The sequence below is a fragment of the Daldinia decipiens genome, assembly GCF_022478715.1.
Source record: "Daldinia decipiens strain CBS 113046 unplaced genomic scaffold F4813scaffold_1, whole genome shotgun sequence".
Lineage (NCBI taxonomy): Eukaryota > Fungi > Ascomycota > Sordariomycetes > Xylariales > Hypoxylaceae > Daldinia > Daldinia decipiens.
The window spans coordinates 1,074,528-1,097,868 of NW_026054544.1; the positions used below are offsets into that span (position 1 = coordinate 1,074,528).

A 23,341-nucleotide genomic window follows, 5' to 3' on the forward strand; every position below is an offset into this window, starting at 1 on the left:
GCTGAAGTCTCGCATGTGGATGCCGACACGCAAGTCATCAGTGCAGATGTTATGCACATCCTCGTAGACCTTGCCCTCACCGCGATTGAACCAATCGCAGAAAGGCATGTCGAAGCAGGGGTCACCCATGACGATAGGGTCGACGCGCTCGCGGCGAAGGCCACGCTCCTGCATCTCAACCGTCACGAAGCCGAAGCCTTCATCCTGAAGGTAGCTGCGGACTTGGTCGACGATGTAAAGCCACTTGCTGCCGCGGTAGGCGGTCTTCTTGCCCCAGGGCTCGCCGGTCACCATGTTCGAGTTGGGCTCGGCCTGAATGAGGACGGTGAAAACGCTGACGGCGTGCTGGATCTCGGGGCGCGTCAGCACCAGCGAGAACTCGACCTCGAACTCAAGACCATTCATCACGTTGCCGATGATGTGGTCGATCATGGGCTTGCGTAGGGCAAACTCGTTCGTGAGATAGTCTCCGGGATAGATGGTCTTGACAGGCAAGGCGGGAGGACGCGGGGCGCCGACGCGGAGGCGCGAGAGGAGGAAGCCGCTGGCCTCGATGCTGGAATTGAAAGGCAGAGACTTATCCATCTTGATGCTGCTGTAGTAGATTGATAAGTGGATGGTTCTTGGGCTTTCAGATGAGGTCGTCCTGTGTTGGCGATAGCTTCTTGTAGAAAATACTATTTGAAAATCAGATTCTCTTGATTCAGTAGTCTTGATGATGATACCATCAAAAGGGAACTCAGGATAGATAAATACTGACTGTCTGCTAGGAATGCGAGGTTGCACAGTTTCTGGGCAATAGTCCTCGAGTCCTGATGAATGTTGTGTGCTGCAGCCAGATAATTATTTATGTCTGTTCAAGAAAGGAAAAGTTGTGCTCTAGTGGAAACCAGTTGCTGTGGTATCTACCTGTGGTTGAATGCGGCTGGTACTGGCAATCACATTAAGGGCAGGAGCTGGTGGCTACACGAAGTTGAGGCTTTTATCAAGTACCTGGCGACAGTGTCAAGGCTAAGGGGCAACAGGGATGGACTTGTGGCTGGGGCCGCGGCGACGACGACATGTTAATGGCTGTATAAAGCGGATCAATCATATAGCTAATATCTCCAGGGCGTAGCTGTCATACTGCTTGCCGTCGTGTCTATCCAAAGGCTTGATCGTTAACAGGCTATCCTATAGATAGAACGCTTCATCACTAAGACATAAAGATTCCTGTTCAAGTATATGACTACGATGTTACTGCTATGAGAACTAAAAACGGAGAAGCTGGTGACATTTTTGAGTGATCATTGCTTTCAATCTCTACAATGCACTATATGTAAAAGAAGTATAGACGGTAAGACACCGAGTGTTATTTGTGAAGTTTCTCTACATCCCTCAGGGGTAGCCTGGGTCATAAGAAGTTGAATAAGTTCGTCCCTAGCCCGTGACGGAGAAAGCATATGCTAGGCACTTGAAATAAAGCATAATTGCCTAAGTGGATGGGCAAATGTCTGATGTATGCTGCAAGGCTGTATTTTAGTATTAATGGAAGACGTCTTAAAGAAACATAAATAGACTTCATAAAGATAGGTATATAATAAGACTCAAAAGGGGCATCGACTTGAATATAAATTAGAAGATGAGTTAGCTTTAAGTAGGAATTATTTTTGTATTTTCAACAAGCTTGGATTTGGAAAGACGTAACTCTCCTTTTCTAACAATAACTAGTATATTTTGTAGATTATCATTTCATTGTTTTGAAAATAGAGAAATAGGGCACAAAGTTGCTAGCTAGTCCCAAGACGTATCTATCTGGGCTCTAACTACTGGCTGCCAGTTAACGATTCTTGATGTACTATGGTCTTTATTGTAGGCTACGAATTATAACACTTAACAGAATAATGCCTATGCCTCCATCCACTCGTTGATCCACTTACGCATCCATTTATCCCCCACAGGAGGCATGTCATGAAGCGTTTGACTTGCAGCTAGAGCGCGCTCGACCGCCATTGGTTGTGCAGGAACAGCTTCATGAGCCCATAATCCATTATGGTAAAAATCTAGTAGCTTAATAGCCGGATTTGACTTAACTGCGTTGGCCATGCCTGGGATATCTCCCTCTGAAACAACCACTGCACTTTCTTCTAGACGGTTTAACCAAGTTGACGGTTGTACAACCTCAAGTTTCTTACCAAGGCGTGTCTCAACATGCTCCAATATTACCGGTAATAGTGTATCCCACGCTACTGTATTTGGGTTGCGTAGATTGAATACGATGGCGTCGGAGCCTGCCCCCTCGGGTTTAGAAGATTTAGCAAGGTCTACCACGACGTCGGCCAGAAGATCCGAAGGCATCCAGTCGACCTCGGAGAATTGGGGTCCTAGGTCACTGGGCAAACAGCCAAGGTGTAAGGAGCTGATAACAAGACTCGGGAGCCACTCGGAGGGGTTCCATAGGCCGGGATAGCGGGCGGCACCGCCGACTTGACCCACCCGCGCAATCGTAACGGGAATACCCAAGTGCTTAGAAGCAGTATTACAGAGGTGCTCGGCTATGAATTTGCTGCTGGAGTATCCGTTGGTAGCAGGGCTATCGAGTGACTGGAGTACGGCTTCAGGGGCCGCCCCGGAATCAACTAGCCGCCCTGCTATAGCGCCTATTGACGAAATGAAAACAATACGCATCTCCCGTGGTGCCGATGCTGCCGAGAGTGCAAACAGGTTTACTAGCCCAGCCAGATGCGGTCGAAAAGCTTGTAATCCCAAGTTGAAGTTCACCGGCCAAGCATTGTGGATAACGAGTCCAACTCGAGAACGCAATTCGTTGTACGTTTCCTCGTCAACACCAAGAGAAGGATTGCTTAAATCTGCCTGTATGAAAGTTACTCGATTATCAAAATCTGCTGTTAATCCAGCCGCCGCGAAACGATAGGACTGTATGTTGCGACCGCCTCCTTGGCTACGATTGAGGCAGAATATGTGTCCAATTCCAGGTCGACCGAGTAACGCTCGCAGTGTGTATGTCCCTAGAGTACCAGTGGAGCCTGTTAAAATCACATCGACTGGCTCTGTAGGGTTTGGTGCTAGTGGCTTTGGCACTGGAATCTGCTGAACTAGTTCGCGATAGGTAGCTAGTAAAGAGCCCACGAGGTCGTGGTCATTGGGCGTACTGCTTTGGTTCAGAAGCGCTGACGTTAGTTGAGGAATGGTAGGATTTTGGTATACAGTGGATAGGCCAATTCCAGGCCGACGGAGGGCACGTCGTAATGCACGCGTGAGCTGAAGTGCCTGCAATGAATCCATACCCAGGTCAAAGAAACTAGCCGAGTCATCTATGCCTTGCCAACTTGTGACAGTAGAAACAGCGTTTCGTATAACGGACGCGATTTCACCCTCCGTTGCACCCAGAGATATTCGATCAATTTCGTCGTCGAGATCCACATCTATATCTGCATATAACTTGTCGATTTCAACTGCGTACTGAGCAATGCTGGCGGACCGTTGGATAGTACCTTTCCCAGCGCGAATTAGCGGGCGGTCTGATGCTATGAGGACCAACGCCTTTTCCACGCGCGCATGAGCTGGCGCATCCTGGTTAGCCTCTTCTATACTGGGCCAGATGCGTTCAATTAAGGCAGCTTGGTCCGCCGTACTCAGGGGTTTAACGACTGGCTCAATCAACAAGGCCGCTTGAAATCGCTGTGAACCAATTACCAAGACACCACTTAGCTCGGGATTTCTAGCGAGGACATGTTGCTCCATTGAAATTGGGTTCGTCTTTTCGCCATTTAGAAATACTATAATGTCGTCGGCACGAGCGCGCCATCGCCAAGCATCTGGCACGGACGGATGAGGTCCAAAAAGATCGCGGGTACGATACTCCTCAAGATTCTTTTGGCTTAGCATTCCAAAGGCTGTCTGTGTCTCGGAGAGGGCTTCATCGCGTCGTATGATCAACTCATAATTGTTACTCGTAACTTCTTCAAAGACTGCACCGGTACATGGATGGAAGCGAATATAACGCCAGTCCAGCGGTCCTAGTTCGGCTGGCAGCAATTGCTGTGGTATACCAACCTCAGAAGCACCCCATTGACAACGTAACCTAACCTTGGTTGCGATACGGTCTCCGATTTCTTGGGGTAGGTCACCTCCGATATAGAGAATCAGTTTAAGATGGGTTGCACAGTAATCCAGCAGTTCGGGATTCTGGGCTAGTTCAGCTATTACCGACGGTACGAGTACCGCTACATCTGCTGGTGCCTGCTTGAGGGCTTCTACAAGCCCCTGAGCGGTCACAATGGCCGTAGCTGCTGGTGCAATGATAATATTGCCGAATGGAATGGCGTTGAATAGGTATTGTGACAAACCAGCTCCCTAGAAGTGTCAGTTTGATGACAAAATAGTAAGGATTCATCTCGACGGGGTCTACTTACGTGGAACGGAGGTAATGCTGCTATTACTCTCTTGCCATGGCAGAAGCTATCGATCGAGGTCATCCCCTCAGGGGGCTCACGGCCATTAGAATTACACTCCCGTGCAAAAGTGTCATGACACCATATCAGGGGCTTCGGCAAACCGGTTGATCCAGAACTGTGACTAAAAGAAGTTATATTAAGCATTATATGTCTCCAAACGAGATGCTTTCCCAAGACGTACATTACGAGGGCCGGGTCCCAGCGGACTTGCTCGAAAGTTTTATTGAAGAAGAAGTGCGGATATGGCTTCTCCAAGAGCTCTTCTACAGTAGGAATAGAAAGCTGACGTGGTTTGACGGCTTCAAGAACAGTGGAGACGGACGGTGGCGCTGGGTCCGTCGTTACAAGAGTCCGGCACTTCAAAGAGTCGAAAAGACTACGGTGTGCTGCGGCGCTATTGCGCGGCGATGTGAGAAAAAGCTATTCATTTATCAGCGAGATATATGCTAGAAGTCTCATCTATTAGGCACTGGAAAGTTATGATTTCCAGGCCCTGTCCTCATAAGCTAAGATATTGAACAGTTATGATAACCTATAGGTCCATGAATATCGAATGAGGTTTAATAATGATTCATATGAGGCATTATAGTGTTAATAGGGGACGTGGGAGTAACTCGCATTTTGGTTTTAACTTCTAGGGGAGTCTTACTACATAACCCGATTTCATCGAGGCTAACGCGAGCGCTACAAGCCGCACGTCGTTGGGGCCGATATAAGTCAGGACTTCGTGATGAGAGCCGGGCCCAAGTTGCTCAGTAAGCCACCAAGCCAAGCCATTCACGATATTAGCCAGCTGTGAGTAGGTAACAACACGAAAGCCGGCATCATAGGAATCGGGCGCAACGGGCCACAAGCCATAGATAGCTTCGGGTTTCCGAGCCAGTCGGTCAACAATGTGAGGTAGCAAATCATTCTATCAATGATAATAGGGTCAGCAACTAGGCGGTTTATGAACTAAGAAGCCTAGATAGTCGAGGAATAACGGATATTCCATTTAAAAAATATATCATGTTCTCACTCACCTGCCACTGGGCAACACGGGCGTGATCGTTAGTCATTAGGGTTAGAAGATGCGAGATCGGATTGCAAATGAAGATTTATAGGAAGAATATACATGGGGTAGCAAGATGGGGGAGAAGTTAGGAAGAATTCAGATACAGATGTAAGCATATACCATACCATATACCATACCAAAGTAGAAACACTCTCAGACTTGACCCACCGTTTATACCAATTGTTGGTTACCAATTATCATTAATACAATGGGCATAACACACCTAGTGCTGACGAATATTTGGAGATTTACTACTCTGCCAACCGTTACCAATTATCCTATCGTATAATCGGCCAGCCATCTTTTAGAAATTCGGTCGAGTTACGTGTCGTGAAAAACTGGGTGTCCTTCAATGTCACGTCAAAGGGATGAGAGTCACGTGGATATTATATGTACATCTACCCTTGATATTGAGAAGACAGAAATGGCCGTGCGCAACCCCTATTTTATATCTAAACACACACACTTATACAAGCCACATATAGAATAAACTGGCTTAAATGTTGTTCTGCCTCCCATTTAAGTGTTAATTAAATACCTAAGTATGGTGAGTAATTGAATTCAACATAAACCTCTGCTAAATATTAGGCGCATAGGCTCAGTGAACGCACAATGGATTTTGACCATTTATTATAAGTCAAAACACCCTTACTGGGGCCACCCTAGTGGGGGCCACCCATTTCCCATACAAAATCAACAACTTCGCATGTCTATAATTAATTTAAAGAAATAGATAAAAATATAAAATCTCTTATGTTTTACTTTTCGATCATTATAATAGCTTATGTACATTTTATCATATTTAAAATCTAATGTTTTAATAGTAAAACAGTAAAGTGTATTTTTAATGTTATTTTAAAAATTTAAAAAATTTTAATTTTATATGGGAATTTCATCAAATTACCATAAAACCTTATAAACGCTTATAACTTCTCAGATAAATAAGTTATATAACTCGCCCTAAATTTAAAAGTTGTATTAAAATGTCCCTTATTTAACGATATAGATTTTACATTTATATCATATTAATTGGTAAAGTTATAAGCAATAATATCCCTTAACAGCTTTACATATAAATTTGTATGTATAACTGTTAGTGTATACTCTTGTATTCATTTCACCACAGGTATTAGCCCTGACATTTTTTTCAATTTTTATATATAATAAAAATATAATACCCTATTCAAAATCAAAGACCGTATATTTTTATCTATTTTCTTGAATTAAATACAAATATGCGAAATCGTTGATTTTGTATGGGAAATGGGTGGCCCCCACTAGGGTGGCCCCAGTAAGGGTGGTTTGACTTATTACTTGATTTACTCTTTGTTTATAATGATATATGATGTTCAGCCAGATAATTAATACTTATCAATGCAAACTTTTAATTCGCGTATAGAATCATGATGAATATGAATAAATATAATGGAAATTCAAAGGGTTGAGCCAAATATTACATTTGTATAGCATCGTAAGTATGCTGTATATTCAACCCCTTGAAATTGGCTCTAGCTGTGTTGCAAGGCACAGACTTAGTAGAAATAGGTTTTAAGTGTACAACTCTTACTTATACACGATAACATATATCAAAGACCCTTTTACCCCTATATTAACAACTTCTATGAATTGATTAGAGGATTACTTCGCCAGTCAATTGATTTAATAGGAGTATAAACCTGATCAACATGGGCGACCATAGCACACCTAAGCACCATAAGAGCTCATCCACTAGCTGGAAGAAAGCAGAAAAAATAAGCTGCTTTATTCTCGTCTATATGTCCGCAATCTTGGTGGGATGTTTGATTGTAATAATCTTCCAAGTTCAAAGTCTTCAAAAAAATACTGTTCTTCCACGAGGCTGATTGCAATACGGTTCTTGTTTCGAAGATAAACACAGTCCTCCACTTACTCATCAATATCGTGTTAACCTTAATGGTAAGTTTTGTCACTAAGATGCTGTTTTGCCACTACTCGCCCCCCCTGGTGTGATTTATAGTAACCGTTGTTCTCTTAGCAAGCAAAACCTGTTTAGTCTACTCTACCAATAGGCAACTCTTCATGCAAATTTTAGATTTCCCATTAAGAAAAAAAGTCAACGTAACTCATTCTAAGGGCTGGTAGTTGGGGATTGGTATACCTTCCGTTCGAAATATCCTCCACGTCTCTCTGAGTTTAAAACGATTTTCTGGGTTATTCTACTTGCCAATTCCATCCCAATTCACGTTTTATGGCCCTGCTACTGCAAGGTAAATATCCTCCACAGCTAAAAATGCGCACAGGTGGAAACGACTCAAAAACAGAGAATGCAAACAAGAATATATTAACTACCTACGTAGGCCTAACGTGCTACCAAAACCTAATATTAATTACAGCCAAGCCTGGCGGCTGGATCTGAGACCGTACGTGGAAAAGTACTGCATTAAAATTCCCCTTTATACCTCTCATTTACTCAACATGTATAAAATAATATTGCATGTATCCAATAACTAACATATAACATCCCTTTGGTCTAAACCTTGCTTCATTAACTACCAAAGGCACTAGTAGATTTATATCTTAAAAGTCTTTGTTTTTACTTTCTCTGCTTCGGCAAACACCATCTCATGACGATCTGACGATCTGAATTCAAACCTGACCTTGAAAGGCAGACACTCATTGATCGCCCCCTGGTGATATCCAGTGCGCGGGTCAACATCTACCGGTATAGGATTACCCCCTGTATCTAAGTCCATATGTATAGTGTAAGCCCAAAGTACCTTTGCGACGAATAAAAACAGAATTCGCTCGGCCAGGTGGATTCCAGGACATAAGCGGCGTCCAGCCCCATAAGCAAAGTGGTCTCTGTCTCTGTGGTCGTGACAATTTGCATACGCCGACGCTAAACGGGTTTGCCATTGAAAGCGGGAGGGAGCAAACTTCTCAGGATATTGATAGCGAACGGGGTCGTGATGGATATCCCAGATATTAAGGATTACCATAGAACCTTTAGGGATCATCATACCATCAATCGTGTCATCTATAACCATCTTTAGAGCGTGATCCTTATATCACTTTCCGGTAATCATCGCCTACCTTTGCTTGATGCGTGCGGAAAACCACTAGACGTAGGTGGCCGCCACCTGAGTACTTCTTTTATGATCATGGCGACTCGGGGAAGGAGATTGTAGTCTTTCCAACTGGGCATCCGACCATCACCCACGACTAAGTCGATCTGCTGCTGGGCCTCTTTTTGAACACTTGGGTGATTAGCCATGGCTTGAAAGAAAGTCAAAATAAATGTGGATATAGTGTCAGTCCCTCCCTCGATCAGATTACCGCACATGACGTCGAGCTCGTTCCTGGTTAAATTCAAATTTTCTTGTTGATCAAGGACCGCGTCCAGGAAGCTTGTTTGGAGCGCCGTATGTTGTTTGCGTCGTTCAATGACTCTCTCAACAAGTGGGTGGTAGAGACCAAGCATCCTTTCTCGCATCTGCTTTGCTTGAGTTTTCCAGTTACCCCAAAGTCGCTCTGGTAAGAATTTCAGGAACGGGAGCAAGTCGATGGGCGGTGTTGCTCCGATATCACCCAAGGAGGCTAGTTCCGTCATTATCTGGCGCAGTTCGTCAAAATGATTGGTGTCGTGTCTGGGCGTGCGAATTCCAAAGACTGGAAGATATGGTTCGATTAGCATGTTTCTCCCGTTAGCTATTTAAAACCCATACTGACCCAAGGACATGATGATGCTGTTGCTCAAACGTCCCGGATGATGCATCAAGGCGCTCGGCTCCACGAATAAATCCTTCAGTGTTTGCGCAATCTCGGCTTCGATCATGGAACTATGGTCGTTGTCGCATCTGTATGGATTCATAAGCTGGTAATACAGCTTGCGCCGTAATTTCCACCGCCCGTCTGCATTCATAAGCATCGTGTGATCTCCGTTGAATATCAACTTATCCAGGACATATAGCGGTGGTCTGTTGCTATAGTATGCTGATCGCTTAGTAAAGAGCTCGTTGGCAAGGTACGATGAGTTTAAAACAATAATGTTTCCGTGGAAAGCTTTGAGAGAGAAGATTGGGCCGTATTCTTTTGCCCATTGAGAAAATCTGTCACTCTCTGAGCTCAATGATCCTACAGTATTTCTTGGACAGGGAAGACGAACTTGAATTTCATACCCAGTCTGGGTAGACTGTGGATATTGCCGATGAATGGTAGTGCTAAGGGTCCTTTTCTAAGTCAGTTTCGTGCTTGCTATGAGGTTAGCTACGCGAAGTGGCTTACCTGGAGGCAGATGCTCCCCGCGCAATCCCGGAAAGGAAATGAAGCCGCTGCCTGTAGCGATTGCTAATACTACAGCCAGAACGAATATGATAACTAAGGCCATGATACATGTGATATCCGACACTATAAATCTTTTCCTTGATAAAGTATAGCAAGCCGCGCGGTACGTTTTGAGTACCACAAACCAAAAGAGGCTCAGGAGGACGGCTAATGAAGAAAATGAAAATGATATAAGTCGCTACAGTTGTCCTCAACGAGTTCGATGAGCCGATTCAGGTCCAATATATTAACTTATATTATCTTATGAGGCTTATCTGGCTACATCGTCGACCTGACCTGGGAGCGTTTATAAAGCCACAGGCCAATGCACCAATCATATTACATCAAAAATAGTGTATACGTAAACCCTCAAGGTATGTAATTGTTACACCAACAAAAATATTTACGATCTACCCAAGCCGGGTCAGGTTAGGTCAAGCTATTAGCTGACTCATCGAACTCGCTGGTTGTCCTGGACTATAAGTTCTTCGTCAACGTACTATCAGAGGGTATCAAAACGGTGTAATGCTAGAGGGCAGCCAGATGGAGTCTGGTTAAAGTGTCAATCTGCAGGATGGGCAGAGGAGAAATTATCATGATAGTATCCCCGTGGCGATCATGCTACGTCATAACATCCTTTCACTATTATTCAATTCCTGGGTTTATCATGCGAGCAAGGAGGATCGGGTAACCAGTTGCAGTCTTACCTGCAGCCAACTTGGGCCCCTATGTCACATCCTCGCAGGGCCTTGTTTCGGCATTAGACATTATCAGTCACATCACTTTCAAGTTGTGTAAGACAAGATACAATAAATTTAATAATTGTTTACGTATTGAGGTTAAACGATGGATAGGTACCTACCTAAGGTATGGAGGGATTGGGAGGTCGGCCCATGTGCCCATGTATTTAAAATTAGTTTCATTGAAATCCGGCATCCATCGGTCTCTTCTCTCCTTTCCCTACCTAATTTATCAAACAGCATAGCAATCGACGATGAATATCAACGGACATGCACTAATTGTCGGTGGGGGTACGTAGTATTTGTTGCCTCTCTTCTGCGTTATCTCTGAACCAGAAGGGTAATAATAGACTCTAGGAAGTGGAATTGGAGAGGCGTGCTCTCTTGCATTCGCACAAGAAGGCGCTGCTGGAATCGTGGTCGCAGACATCAACCTCGAAGCTGCAGAGAGGGTCGTTAAAGAGATCAGCGCCTCAGCTTTAACTGCCAACTTCAAAGCAAAGGCAGTTGAGGTCGATGTAACATCAGAAGACTCGGTGAAGCGTGCAATCGAAGAAACAGTTGCCTTCTTTGGACGTATTGACTATTGTGTCAATTCTGCCGGTGTAGGTTGAGCCCTCAGAGCTGTTTAGAAAACACGGTCCTGATGTGACTGCAGATCGGCGTCCAAGCCGCAAAGGGAATTTACGAGGCGGACGTCTCTGAATTCGAACGCTTCATGCGCGTTAACGCTACAGGCACCTTCCTAGTGACCCGCTACGTTTCCGCAGCGATGAAGTCTCAAGAGCTCACTGCTGTCTCTGCTCGAACCCCAGGCAAACGCGGATCTACTAGGGGGTCGATCGTAAACATCGGTTCTCTCGCTTCGTACATATCGCAGCCTCACATGGTTCAGTATACAGCCTCTAAACATGCAGTTTTAGGCGTGACTAAAAACGCCGGTAAGCACAAGCCTGCATGCAGTAAGTGAATCTTGCAACTTACTTTATTTCTTCAAGCAATTGACAACGCGGTACATGCCATACGCGTGAATTGTTTATGCCCGTCATGGGTAGATACTCCGATGGTGCAGCAGGCTATGGACAGCGTGCCTGGGCTGAAGCAGATGGTCGAGCGAGTGATACCGATTGGGCGGATAGCGTGTCCAGAAGAAGTGGCCGATGCAGTGATCTTCTTGTGTAGCCCCAGGTCGAGCTACATCACCGGCAGCAGCTTCTTTGTGGATGGCGGTACTTCTTTAGCTGGCAAGGTTTAGCGCCCGCCTTTTCAGGTGCTATTATAGTGAAGGGTTGTAATCCGTGTGTAGTAAGATTGATGACCTGCAGCGATCTGATAGGGGCATGGGCTAGTCTAGGCCGAGGCTGTCTCTGCCGCCCTTATTGTCAATACGATGTACTGTACTTTGCACGCTACATCTATGCCCAACCTGCCCCAATGTTAGGTACATTGGGTATGTGCCCCCTTATCAATCCGATGTCCGGTTGCACACAGGAGGATTCGATGAACTAGCGGATCCCGAGTCCAACATTTCCGGACATTTCATCATAACCACAGCCTTACTTAGAAATACCAAAGCCCAGCATGGAGAGGTCATCAAGCTGAGGGTCAAATACAGAAAGGCAGTGTGTCAGAGTGTGTCAGAGCGTATCTATCAGCAACCATATAGTGAACAGATAGGGGTAGCAACATATCAATCATTCTTGCCGTTAGTTTCTGTCTCTGCATTGAGCATATTACTTTATCGACTTTGTTTTGACATGGAGTCTCAGGCATCAGAGACTCATGACCTTACCGGCGCGGGTTATGTCGTTAATGGCTTCCCAGCGCCTGGGTTGCCCCGGACTGTACGCCACATCACCGGGTTCAACCCAGACGGCCAGTCGGTGTTTCTAAGCACTGATTCAGGAGACCACCACAGAATCATGGGCGAGCGACAAGCCGTCGCGAACATCATATATTCGACTGCGGAAACACCTGTTGACCTAAATGATAGCGCTGACGTGAAGCATGCCAAAGAGAATGAGGTTTGCTGTCTTTCCAAATCCTAGCTATGTGCTAAATTAATGAGTTCTCAGCCTCCGCTACACTATACAAATGGTACCGTGGCCCGCATGATAGACTTTGCCCCGGGTGTGGTGTCTCCTATGCATCGTGCGGCGTCCCTGGACTATGGTGTTGTCTTGGAGGGTGTGTTCGAGTTGACGCTTGACTCTGGCGAGACACGAATCATGAGGAGAGGTGATATCAGTGTGCAGAGGGCTGCGGCGCACCAGTGGCGCAATATCACGGGCAATGGTACTATGCCTGGTCGTATGCTGTATATTCTGCTTGATTGCAAGGATATGTATGTTGAGGGCAAGAAGGTCGAGGGCTATCTTGGCTTGTTGGGGCAGTATTACAAAGGACACGAAAAATAACGGCCCATGAATCAAATTCTACTGCTTGAAGGATATATAGAAGAGTAACGTCTGAGGAACATTCGACGGTGTACTTGGTGTCAGCTCTTACCCTTCCTCGCTCTGATCTTCCCAAGATTGAACATATGCCAAAATATGTAGTCCTGCAGCCATGTTAGAATATGAAGAATCTGAGAGCGAAATTGTTCGTTATATATACCCAAACCGTACGCCATCCGATAATATCAAATAGGCGGACCAACGATGTTGTCTTCCCGTACCAGAACCACGCTGGTGCGGATCGGTTCAGACTTTGTGCAACTACCTTCTCGGCATAACTGAAGCGGTTTGTGGTAACTAGAACATTGAGCTTATTCATACTTAACGATACCTAATTAGAAGGACGCACCTGGAGTTCGTCGCACATGCTGTCGAAATTCGTGGGCTAAAGGAGAGTAGTAAGATCCTTCTCGCAATTATAAGCTAGCGAGCAACGAAGAGGCCAGGATTAACATGTAATACGAACCTTCGGGCAGCTCTCTGTCGAAATCATTCTTCAAGATATTCGTGCCAATCTCACCGCTGATGACCTATTATTGTGAGATTTTCGCAGTGGGAACAAGTAATTTATGAGAAAGCGTACTGTTAAAACTTTAACGCTATGAGTTCCCGGTCAATATCTGAGATCGAGGCCCATCTGCCATCTAATATGTTATTACTTACCCAAGAGGAGCCATCTCAACACGAAGAGTGTTTGACCAGTGATGAAGAGCCGCCTTGGACGCATTGTAGGATGCTACTTGCTATATTAGAAAACTTTCCATAACTCCATAAGTAGCGTTTCCTCACATCCATAAACGTATGGCACAATACCTCCAACAGATCCAATGTTGACGATAGTCCCAGATGACTGGATGAGCATGTCATGAAAGTGGTGTACCAGTCGCATAGGCCCAAACACGTTGACATTGAACATATACTCCACCTCAGAAACGTCGGTATCGATGGCAGTCATAGTAAAAGCTGATGGTACACTTAGATTGAAGGTCTGTATTGCGATTGTAGATCTCACCTATTCCACTATTGATACACCAATATCATTTAGGACTAAGTACTTGAGACCCATTCTGCTACTAGGGGGATTTCTTACGCATTGTTTACTAGTATGTCCAGATTACCATCTGTGACTGCATGTACATGCTTCTTCAACTCCATCACGGAGTCCTCCTTGGTCACGTCAAGAGGGAAATGGAGGATCCCAGCCTGGTCAAGATGTTCGCTCGGCTCGTTAGGCAGCAGAGTGGCGATAGGCCGGACGTTCTGTTTCGCAAACTCCCTGACGAGCGCTTCTCCTATGCCTCCTTGCCCGCATCTGACAAAAGTAGGTAAGTGACTGGTCAGACCAATGAAGATCTCTCCTAATGTGACCTTACCCAGTAACCAGGGAGAAGCGTGCCCTTCCTGCCATTTCAAAAGCAACTGGCTATTAACGCGAATGCTTCGGTGAAGGATAGTAATGATTATCTACGTAGTGCAAAGGGGAAAGTCAAGCTGGATGGAATCTCCCCCACGTTTCTGACTATTAGAGGACAAGATTGGTGATTCCAGGGCAGCCAACCACATAGGTAATTCTAAGAAAAGGCGGAGATAAGAAGGATATTTTCTAATGCATATCACACGAGGATCACTGTACACTCACATTTCTTTTAGTATATGCTGTGTATCCACCATCCTAGCTATTACCACTAGACAGGTAGCTCCGATTGCACCGTCAGATGTATCCCAATGCGGGAGCTGAGCCGGGAAACCATTTGACTAGATTAAACGAAGGAATGGCCCCCAATATATATCGGAAACTTAGACCTAAGTGCACGACATAATCCTTCCGCGATGTCTCAACAATTGGCTTATGCAATTAATCCAAAAGTTTCTACCGGATTTCGGATGTTGATACCTAGGTAGATACTTATTTGAACGAACTTGGCTTTGGCCTCGACATAAGCGAAGCTGTGTAGACCGGGCGGAATAGTGCCGCAGTAGCTGCGCATATGGGCACAACCTGCTCTAGATGCGGGTGAGCCACGGACGTGGGGGAAACTACCATTGCCCCCTTTTACTGATCCTTTTGATAATAAACGTTGTCCACATTCGTCTGTCGGCAGCGGTATAATAATATATAATATGAAATTGAACAGCATGAACAAACTGCCACGATGTCTGAACAAGCAACTACGCAGGCCAACTACAGTATTCTCCCCACTCCCGATGAAGTGACTAGTAGATCCAAGTCAAACATGGACGAGAATCCCGTATGCATTGTTGGAATAGGTATAGAACCTCAATCACTGCGCCATGTAGTACTCTTACTAAAGTCCACCGTGCTCAGGTTGCCATCTTCCAGGGGGCATTCGATCGCCTTCTGATCTCTGGAACTTCCTCGCCAAGAAGCAGAGTGCTCAATCGGTTGTTCCAAGCAACCGCTTCAATGTAAAAGGTTTCTATCATTCAGATGGCAACAGAGCCGGGGCGATGAATGCAGATGGAGGTTATTTCATCCAAGAAGATATCCGCCTCTTCGAGAACACCTTTTTTGGCATTAACAATATGGAGGCGGCTTATAGTAAGTCGTGTCACACAGCGGTGTGATATTCAATCCTTCAGGACGAGTCTCCTTGCTCGCTTATTATATATGAAATGTAGAAGTGAATGGCTGACCGAAGAACAATCAAGTGGATCCTCAGCAACGAAAGCTCCTTGAGGTGGTGTTTGAGTGCCTTGAGAACTCTGGGGAAACACTCCAAGGGATCTCCGGTACTAATACTGGGGTGTACGTGGGCAGCTTCACAGTGGACCACCAGACCATGCAAGCGCGAGATCCAGATACTATCCACAGATATAGCGCAACGGGAGGTGGCACAACGATTCTAGCGAATCGAATCAGTCACGTATTCAATCTCCAGGGGCCAAGGTACGTCCTGTGATCAAGCAACATATGCGTGTACCGGTGCCTGACTAAATAAATACTCAGCTTTACCTTGGACACGGCATGTTCATCTTCGCTATACTGTCTAGATAGTGCCGTCAACGCCCTCAAGCGTGGTGACTGTGACGGTGCCATTGTCGCGGCCGCGAACTTGATCGCCGCTCCAGAACAATGCCTTGCGACCATGAAGGCGGGCGTTTTGTCGCCTACCTCTACGTGTCACACGTTTGATGCTTCAGCCGATGGCTATGGACGGGCTGATGGTGTAAATGCCATCTATTTAAAGCGTCTGTCTTCGGCGATGAGAGATAAAAATAAGATCTGGGCGGTCGTCCGTGCGACTGCTGTAAACTCGTGAGTTTGACAGGTCCGTAAAGTATACGCGAACATCTTACTTAACGTGTCACTTTAGAAATGGCAGGACTCCTGGTATTACTCAACCAAGTGCCAAGTTACAGGAGGCCGTGATTAGGAAAGCCTACAGCAGCGCTGGCTTACTATTCGCGGATACGGATTACGTTGAGTGCCACGGCACTGGGACTCCCGTCGGAGATCCCATCGAAGTAGACGCAATCGCACGTTGTTTCTCACAATCCCGAGAATCGCCTCTGCTTATTGGGGCCGTAAGTTCCCCCTTTAAGACATGACAGTATAGGGTTGAAGTCGCCCTATTACTTGGCTGGTGAATCTGGGGCCTGTGTGGTTTACTCCATTGGTGTACCATACTGCCATACTGACATTGCATTAGGTGAAAACAAATCTAGGTTTGCGCCCTGGAACAGCCATGGCAAAGCTACTAGGGCCAGTGACTGATAACATTGCTTAGGACACAGCGAAGCAGCCAGTGGACTCACCTCGCTTATCAAAGTCGTCTTGGCTTTTGAGCATGGCAGGATCCCACCTACGCGTAATGCAGTGAGACTGAATCCCAATTGTAAGTGCTTCCCGTATTCACGACGATTGGCTGAATACTTACACAAATAGTGCGGCTTGAATCTTCGAACATGAGAATAGTGACAGAGGTGGAAGAATGGCCTAGAGCCACACGTAGGGCAAGTATCAACTCCTTTGGCTATGGAGGTGAGCTATAGGCACCTTGTAAACGGGGAGAAGAAGCTTACTCGGAAAAGGCGCAAATGCACATGCTATTCTCGAGGCATTTGACACTCATTTTACAGTTCCTCATTGTCTACCAGAAAAGGATAACTATGCGACAGTTGCTAGTCAACAGTTTATCATACCTGTCTCAGCTTCCTCGGGGAAATCGCTTGAGTCCCGTATCCAGCAGATATCTGATGTGATTCGAAACTGTGGCTGGAACACACTACAAAGCATCGCATATACTCTCAGCATGCGTAGATCCAAGCTAAAATATAGGCAGCTATTATTAATAAAGCCTGGCGACGACGGGAGACCCAACCTGTCGGGTGTCAAGTCGGCAAACTATACCGATGGAATTGCTGATGGAAGTGCTCAAGACCATTTGCCTTACGCCTTCGTATTCACGGGTCAAGGGGCTCACTATGCTGGTATGGCTAGAGAGCTTCTTGAGCGGAGTGATGATTTTCTGGCCACTATTCGGGAACTAGATCGCACTCTACAGGCCTTTGCATCAGACAAGGCACCGACCTGGTGTATAGAACAAACTATCGCTGAACACGCAGCGACGAGTCCAACCCACAGCGCTACACTTAGCCAGACAGTCTGTACCGCTATACAGATCGCTATCGTCAATATACTTCACGGCTGGAATATCAATCCTGTTGCCGTTATCGGCCATTCATCTGGAGAGATTGCTGCTGCTTATGGTGCAGGCCTGATTAGCCAGAGTCAGGCTATACTGACGGCATACTTCAGAGGCTACGCAGTTGATCAGCTGCACACGAAGGGACTAATGATGGCTGTTGGTATCGATATTAAGACCGCCCATAATCTTATCGAGCAGAATGGTCTCAACGATCATGTCTGCGTCGCATGTGTTAACGCGCCAGAGAGTTTAACACTCAGTGGAACAACCGAAGGAATCAAGCTTCTACAGCAGCATATACAGGAGCAGAACAAGTTCTGCCGGATACTGCTAACTGACGGGATTGCCTATCATTCTCATATGATAGTAGAAGTTGGTGAAGCCTACGAGAAGGCGTTGCGTCCGATATATAAGGTTCACCAAAATAGCGGCTCGACTCAAGCGATAGTTCGGATGTGTTCCTCGGTAGGGAATCTCGGCGACGCATTGATGACACCAGATACTAGCACAGACTGGGCTAGATATTGGCGAGAAAACCTCGAAAAGCCAGTCCAATTTGACTCTGCCTTGAGAAGCCTAGTAGCTTCTACGGATCTCCAGTTCATAGAAGTCGGCCCGCATCCGGCTTTGAAAGGACCGGTGAATCAAATCCGAGCAAGCATGATGGTCAATGCTGATCGTTTCCGTTATGCCCCGACCTTGGTCCGCGATCGAGACGCGGACTTATGCATGAAGGAATTGGCTGGTACGCTGTTCATGCATGGACACGATCTCAACTGGGAGAAAGTCAACTTTATCGACCCAAGCAACCAAGTTCCCCTCCACAATCTTCCTCCCTATCCCTGGGACTACAGCAGCACAAAGCTGCTCTATCACGAGTCTCGTTCGAGTCACGAACTACGCAATCGCAAACATGTGCGCCACGAACTGTTGGGATCGCAGCAGCACGCTGGTAATGGTATTGACTGGAACTGGCGCAATCATAGCGTGCGTCTCAAAGAGATGCCCTGGATGCGAGACCATACAGTTAGTGGCCAGGTAGTTTTCCCAGCCGCTGGCTATCTTGCCATGATCATGGAAGGACTCAATCAGATCCAAGACGACAAAGAGCCGCCATTTCCACCCCTTTCCGCCTTCGAGTTCCGCAGTGTAAGTTTCAACACTGCGCTTATAATCGATGATCAGGACGGCCTCTTGGCGGAAGATACCGAACTGCACACTACCCTATCGCCACGAAAAATCTCTACGACGAGTACTTCTTCCTGTTGGTATGACTTTTCCATCTCGTCGTACAAGACCGGTAAATCAACCGTCCACTGCGTTGGCAGTGTTCGGGAAATAGATGGCTCGGGGCTTCATCAAAGCGTCACCATTACCCAAGCAGAACGATTCGAGAGAGTTCCCACAGACCACTGGTACGATAAATTCGCGCTGGAAGGCCTGGACTTTGGTAAAGCCTTCCGTTCAGTTCCCTTCCTTGATAAAGATAAGAACAGAGAGCGAACAGAGGCCGTAGGTATCATTCGCATGAGACCTCTGGCTTCCGAAAGCGAAGGCACATTCTACCCCGTTCATCCCATTACCATCGACGCATGTCTGCAAGCAGGTATCATGAGCACATGTGCAGGTAATGTGAACGAGCTTCAGGCATATCTTCCGGTATTCATCAAGGAATGTCGAATTGATACCTCGTCTCTCCCCGAGTCCGTGGACTTGGACGCCAAAGTTCATGCGCAGTCTAGAAGGACTGGTGTATCCACTCAGAGGATATCCTGCACCCTTCGAGACTCGACAAATAAAGCGGTGATTCACATGAGAGATGTACGGATGTCTTTGTATTTGGGAAATATCTCCAGGGACTCTGCAAACCCGGGAGAAAGTCCAGACGGTCAACGCCACCCATGCCTATATGTCAACTGGAAACCCGATATTCAATGTCTGCAGCCTGGGTCTGAGGCTCCATTGCGGGACTATATTGCCTCTTTTATTGAACAACAGGATGCAGACCTTGTCGATGACGAGAACGTCGCGGCGATCGGCTCATTGCTCGACCTCGCTGGTCATAAGAAGCCACGGATGCGCGTTCTCGAGCTCGGAGACAGCTGTAACTGTAAATCCAGCCGGTGGTCGACGTTTCTGGATAGAAATACTCCATTCCCACGCTGCGGGATGTGGCGGACTGCTCGCATTATGGACGACGGAAAATTATCAGTCGACGATGAGGATGATGGCCCATTTGATGTAATCATTATCACGGGGGTGAGTGATTGTCGCCCTGACAATTTTAGCAAGCATACTTACATCGTCTATAGCTGAGAACTTCGGAAAAGTGCTGGAGATCCTGTTCCAAGTCAATCATGTCTGTTCTTGCTAGTGATGGTATTATCATAACTCGTCAGACACGTGCAGCTCAGGCGTCTTTGGAAGCGGCAGGCTTGTGGCTGGCTGAAGTTGACAAAAGGACCCTTTTATCTAGACGCTTATCCGATCCTGAAGTTCTCAGAAACAAGACATTTTTCATTCTGGTATGTCTTGTTACCCATAGTTAACCCTTGGAAACTAAAACCCCGTTATCTTACGTTATGCCTAGGTTCATGACCCTTCTGCGACTCTCTCAGAGTTCGCATCATTCTTATCGGTGCGGCTTGAACAAACAATTGATGATTCTGAGGTAAAGATAATTTCAATTTGCAATGTCCAACAGACAGCGTGCTCCAAAAACTCAGTGTTCATCTCGTTGCTTGAAATGGAGATTCCCTATCTGGCAACCATGGGCCAACCAGAGATAGACCTCCTTCGCAACATCAGCAACGCAACAACTCATCTCCTCTGGGTCACCGGCGCCGGCATGCTAAGTGAAGTAAACTCTAAGCCTGACCTGACTCTTTCCAGTGGACTATCACGGGCTTTAATGCTGGAACAACCCTCATTGCGCTTCGCGGTCCTAGACGTCGGGTCCGAAGCCTTCCAAGCACCTACTATACAACTGACGTGCAACAACATTATTCGTACCCTGATTCCTGCGGACGAGTTAGATGATAAGGAGTATGCCCAACTGCATGGTATGCTTTACACCAGTCGTTTTGGTCCTGCGTCCAACCTCAATTTTCTGTTTCAAAACCGGATCCAGTCGAAAGACCGCTTCGAGAGCATCCCACTCGACGAAGCGAAACCAGCTCGGCTATCTATTGGGAAAGTAGGTGTCATGGATACTATCCATTTCCAACAAGTAAGGGAGCCAACAAGCGACCCACCCTACGGCTTCGCAGATATTGAGATGCAAGTCATGAGTTTGAACGCCAAGGATGTGTACGCCCTAAACGGACGGGTCGAGACTCAGAAGGGGACTACTGCCATGGAATTCGGTGGAGTAGTCACCGCGGTAGGCCCCGGAGTTCCAGATACTCAGTTGAAGATCGGCGATAGAGTCGTCGTCGTCATCCCGAACCATTTCACCACGACGGTACGGGTGCCTGTCTGGGCGGCCCATCGGATTCATTCGGATGAGGACCTGACTATCATGTCGGGCCTTCCTATAGCTTACAGTACTGCACTATATGCGTTGAATGATCGCGCCAATCTTCGGTCTGGCGAGTCAATCATGATCCATTCTGGAACAGGTGCGCTTGGCATAGCAGCTATTGTCATTGCCCAACGCATCGGCGCCACTGTTTACACCACCGTCGGCTCGTCTGCGAAGAGAGACTGGATTATCAACAATCTGGGCTTACCAACTTCAAATATCTTTAGTTCCCGCGATGCTAACGATTTCGTTGCGGGCGTGAGAAAAGTAACACGAGGGCGTGGAGTTGACGTAGTTCTTAATTCTCTTACAGGCGACCTTATGCACGACAGCTGGGACTGTCTGGCTCAGTTCGGCCGCTTTATCGAAGTTGGCAAGCGGGAGCTAGTTGATGCCGGCAAATTAGATATGTCCGTCTTCCTAAGGAACGCGACTTTCACTGCCTTCGATCTGAGCGAGTTGTATTTCCAAAAGGACCAGTTCTATCGCGAGCTACTCGTCACGTAAGCAGCAAGAGTTCAGAGAGGTGATTTTTGGCTTTCAACTAACGAGGTCGTTGACTTGTGTAGTAAAATAAGGGAGGTGCTTGACTTGTTCCGCGCGAAGGAGATCAAGCCACTTCCCACCAAATGCTTCGATGTATCGGAGATCACTAATGCCTATCGCTACTTTTCGAAACGAGATAGGGTGGGTAAAGTGGTCATTTCATTACAGGATCCAGGGAGTTCCATTGCAGTAGGTCGTCTTTTCCCTAAACCATACCTACAGGACTAACTGAAACTAGGTATCACCAGCGAAGTATCTCACCATTCTTTACCCAGGAAAAGTCTATCTTCTCGTAGGATGCCTAGGCGGTCTCGGCCGTAGCTTAAGTAGTTGGTTGCTATCCCGCGGCGCACGCAACTTTGTATTTCTTGGTAGATCGGGCGACGACAGACCAGCCGCGAAGGCGCTCATATCCCAGCTTCAGGAAGCCGGAGCCAACGTCAGCACCGTGCGTGGAGACGTGTGTTTCTCCGACGACGTGGGCCAGGCCATACAGTGCTGCATTGATACGGGCTTGCCAATTGGCGGCGTCATACAAGCGTCGATGGGCCTTTCCGAAAGCCTGTTCTCGCACATGAGCGGCGAAGCCTGGCAAAAGGCCGTCCGGCCGAAATGGGCAGGAACACGGAATTTGGATACTGCCATCCGCGGCGTCGACGATCAACTCGATTTCTTCCTGCTCATGTCATCAATATCAGGGACCGTGGGCACGGCAACAGAGAGCAATTATTGCGCGGCGAACAGCTTTCTCGATGCGTTCGCGCGCAAGGGCCGGCGAGAAGGGCGCCCGAACATCTCGCTCGGGTTGGGCATGGTGTCCGAAGTAGGATATTTGCACGAGAACCCCGAGATCGAGGCGCTGTTGCTACGTAGAGGGATTCAACCACTCAATGAAGAGGAGTTCTTGCAGATGGTGGACTTTTCTCTAATGTCGGCTAAAAGCATGTCTATCCCTTCCACCTCTTTCCCTTCATCGTCTTCTTCGCATATCCTGACTGGTCTCGAACCTCTCAGACTTCAGCAGTTGAGAAGCCAAGGTTTCGACATCGTCCACGGCGCCACTCAGGATCCGCGTTCATCCATATTATCTGCAGCCCTTGAAGCCGACAAGCAAACCAACGGCAGTGCGACCGAACAAGTCCAAAATATGGCCGTAGCTCCGTGGCTGGCGAATGTCCCATCAGGCGCTCTGGCAGCGCTTAAGAAACAGGCCGATGCTCCCACTCTAGAAGTAGCTATTCTACGACTAGCCAAGAAGTGCTTTTCCAGCTTGATCCTATTGCCTACAGAGCTTATCGACGATCACAAGGCTCTGAATGAATATGGAGTGGACAGTATGATTGCGTCTGAGCTCCGCAACTGGTTCTGGAGTACGTTTAAGGTAGACGTTTCTTTCCTTGACATTCTTAGCCAGGGGAAGTCGTTGCAAACACTTTCGGGATTTATTGTGGACAAACTAGCTTCGAGTCAGGTAACAATGTAAATAAATGATATTGGATATTATAATTTATAATTTCGATTGATTACGTACAAGTGTGGGATTGAGGGTGGAATTGAGGCTCTGTGCGCAGTGAGAAGAGGGGCACGTGCCAC

General features: G+C 46.8%; 6 protein-coding genes across 6 annotated transcripts; 3 read left to right on the top strand and 3 right to left on the bottom strand.

The window, feature by feature from the left end:
• Positions 1–1,733: 1,733 nt before the first annotated feature.
• On the bottom strand, positions 1,734–5,891 carry F4813DRAFT_342139 (acetyl-CoA synthetase-like protein). The gene is made up of 5 exons (XM_049241366.1): positions 5,480–5,891; positions 5,107–5,370; positions 4,639–4,877; positions 4,416–4,578; positions 1,734–4,356 (listed from the first exon to the last, which is right to left on the bottom strand). The coding sequence occupies exons 1-5, from the start codon at positions 5,513–5,515 to the stop codon at positions 1,888–1,890; spliced, it is 3,171 nt and encodes a 1,056-aa protein (XP_049104813.1). The 5' UTR covers positions 5,516–5,891; the 3' UTR covers positions 1,734–1,887.
• A 2,169-nt stretch (positions 5,892–8,060) lies between these two features.
• F4813DRAFT_394960 (cytochrome P450) lies at positions 8,061–10,065 on the bottom strand (the record flags this gene model as incomplete). The annotated part of the gene is made up of 5 exons (XM_049247642.1): positions 9,775–10,065; positions 9,656–9,719; positions 9,220–9,599; positions 8,584–9,159; positions 8,061–8,527 (listed from the first exon to the last, which is right to left on the bottom strand). Exons 1-5 carry the CDS (start codon positions 9,875–9,877, stop codon positions 8,061–8,063), a joined length of 1,590 nt encoding a protein of 529 aa, XP_049104814.1. The 5' UTR covers positions 9,878–10,065.
• Positions 10,066–10,798: 733 nt separating this feature from the next.
• F4813DRAFT_12555 (NAD(P)-binding protein) lies at positions 10,799–12,110 on the top strand. The gene is made up of 4 exons (XM_049238652.1): positions 10,799–10,844; positions 10,911–11,158; positions 11,212–11,494; positions 11,552–12,110. Exons 1-4 carry the CDS (start codon positions 10,808–10,810, stop codon positions 11,806–11,808), a joined length of 825 nt encoding a protein of 274 aa, XP_049104815.1. The 5' UTR covers positions 10,799–10,807; the 3' UTR covers positions 11,809–12,110.
• On the top strand, positions 12,060–13,010 carry F4813DRAFT_12536 (uncharacterized protein). The gene is made up of 2 exons (XM_049238648.1): positions 12,060–12,577; positions 12,629–13,010. Exons 1-2 carry the CDS (start codon positions 12,311–12,313, stop codon positions 12,968–12,970), a joined length of 609 nt encoding a protein of 202 aa, XP_049104816.1. The 5' UTR covers positions 12,060–12,310; the 3' UTR covers positions 12,971–13,010.
• On the bottom strand, positions 13,011–14,602 carry F4813DRAFT_12487 (NAD(P)-binding protein). Its single transcript, XM_049238637.1, has 10 exons — positions 14,383–14,602; positions 14,100–14,321; positions 14,022–14,029; positions 13,799–13,972; positions 13,673–13,745; positions 13,593–13,608; positions 13,476–13,539; positions 13,359–13,415; positions 13,170–13,306; positions 13,011–13,113 (listed from the first exon to the last, which is right to left on the bottom strand). The coding sequence occupies exons 1-10, from the start codon at positions 14,415–14,417 to the stop codon at positions 13,051–13,053; spliced, it is 849 nt and encodes a 282-aa protein (XP_049104817.1). The 5' UTR covers positions 14,418–14,602; the 3' UTR covers positions 13,011–13,050.
• Positions 14,603–15,243: 641 nt separating this feature from the next.
• F4813DRAFT_378309 (polyketide synthase) lies at positions 15,244–23,231 on the top strand (the record flags this gene model as incomplete). The annotated part of the gene is made up of 12 exons (XM_049245326.1): positions 15,244–15,277; positions 15,336–15,569; positions 15,680–15,917; positions 15,978–16,286; positions 16,345–16,559; positions 16,759–16,866; positions 16,917–17,012; positions 17,063–19,938; positions 19,992–20,204; positions 20,270–21,705; positions 21,772–21,937; positions 21,987–23,231. The coding sequence occupies 12 exons, from the start codon at positions 15,244–15,246 to the stop codon at positions 23,229–23,231; spliced, it is 7,170 nt and encodes a 2,389-aa protein (XP_049104818.1).
• Between the last annotated feature and the right edge of the window lie 110 nt (positions 23,232–23,341).

What these genes read in the sequence shown, in the direction of transcription:
- F4813DRAFT_12487 (XM_049238637.1), bottom strand. Translation starts at nt 14,417, where the DNA reads ATGGCAGGAAGGGCACGCTTCTCCCTGGTTACTGG. An exon ending in CGCTTCTCCCTGGTTACTGG is followed by an intron (nt 14,322 to 14,382) that starts GTAAGGTCACAT and finishes TACTTTTGTCAG; the next exon opens with ATGCGGGCAAGGAGGCATAG. An exon ending in GCATGTGCGACGAACTCCAG is followed by an intron (nt 13,307 to 13,358) that starts GTGCGTCCTTCT and finishes TCAATGTTCTAG; the next exon opens with TTACCACAAACCGCTTCAGT.
- F4813DRAFT_12555 (XM_049238652.1), top strand. Translation starts at nt 10,808, where the DNA reads ATGAATATCAACGGACATGCACTAATTGTCGGTGGGG. An exon ending in ATTGTGTCAATTCTGCCGGT is followed by an intron (nt 11,159 to 11,211) that starts GTAGGTTGAGCC and finishes ATGTGACTGCAG; the next exon opens with ATCGGCGTCCAAGCCGCAAA. An exon ending in AGGCGTGACTAAAAACGCCG is followed by an intron (nt 11,495 to 11,551) that starts GTAAGCACAAGC and finishes TATTTCTTCAAG; the next exon opens with CAATTGACAACGCGGTACAT.
- F4813DRAFT_12536 (XM_049238648.1), top strand. Translation starts at nt 12,311, where the DNA reads ATGGAGTCTCAGGCATCAGAGACTCATGACCTTACCGGCGCGGGTTAT. An exon ending in AGCATGCCAAAGAGAATGAG is followed by an intron (nt 12,578 to 12,628) that starts GTTTGCTGTCTT and finishes ATGAGTTCTCAG; the next exon opens with CCTCCGCTACACTATACAAA.
- F4813DRAFT_342139 (XM_049241366.1), bottom strand. Translation starts at nt 5,515, where the DNA reads ATGACTAACGATCACGCCCGTGTTGCCCAGTGGCAG. An exon ending in CGATGAAATCGGGTTATGTA is followed by an intron (nt 4,878 to 5,106) that starts GTAAGACTCCCC and finishes ATAAATGAATAG; the next exon opens with CTTTTTCTCACATCGCCGCG. An exon ending in CAGCATTACCTCCGTTCCAC is followed by an intron (nt 4,357 to 4,415) that starts GTAAGTAGACCC and finishes TGACACTTCTAG; the next exon opens with GGAGCTGGTTTGTCACAATA.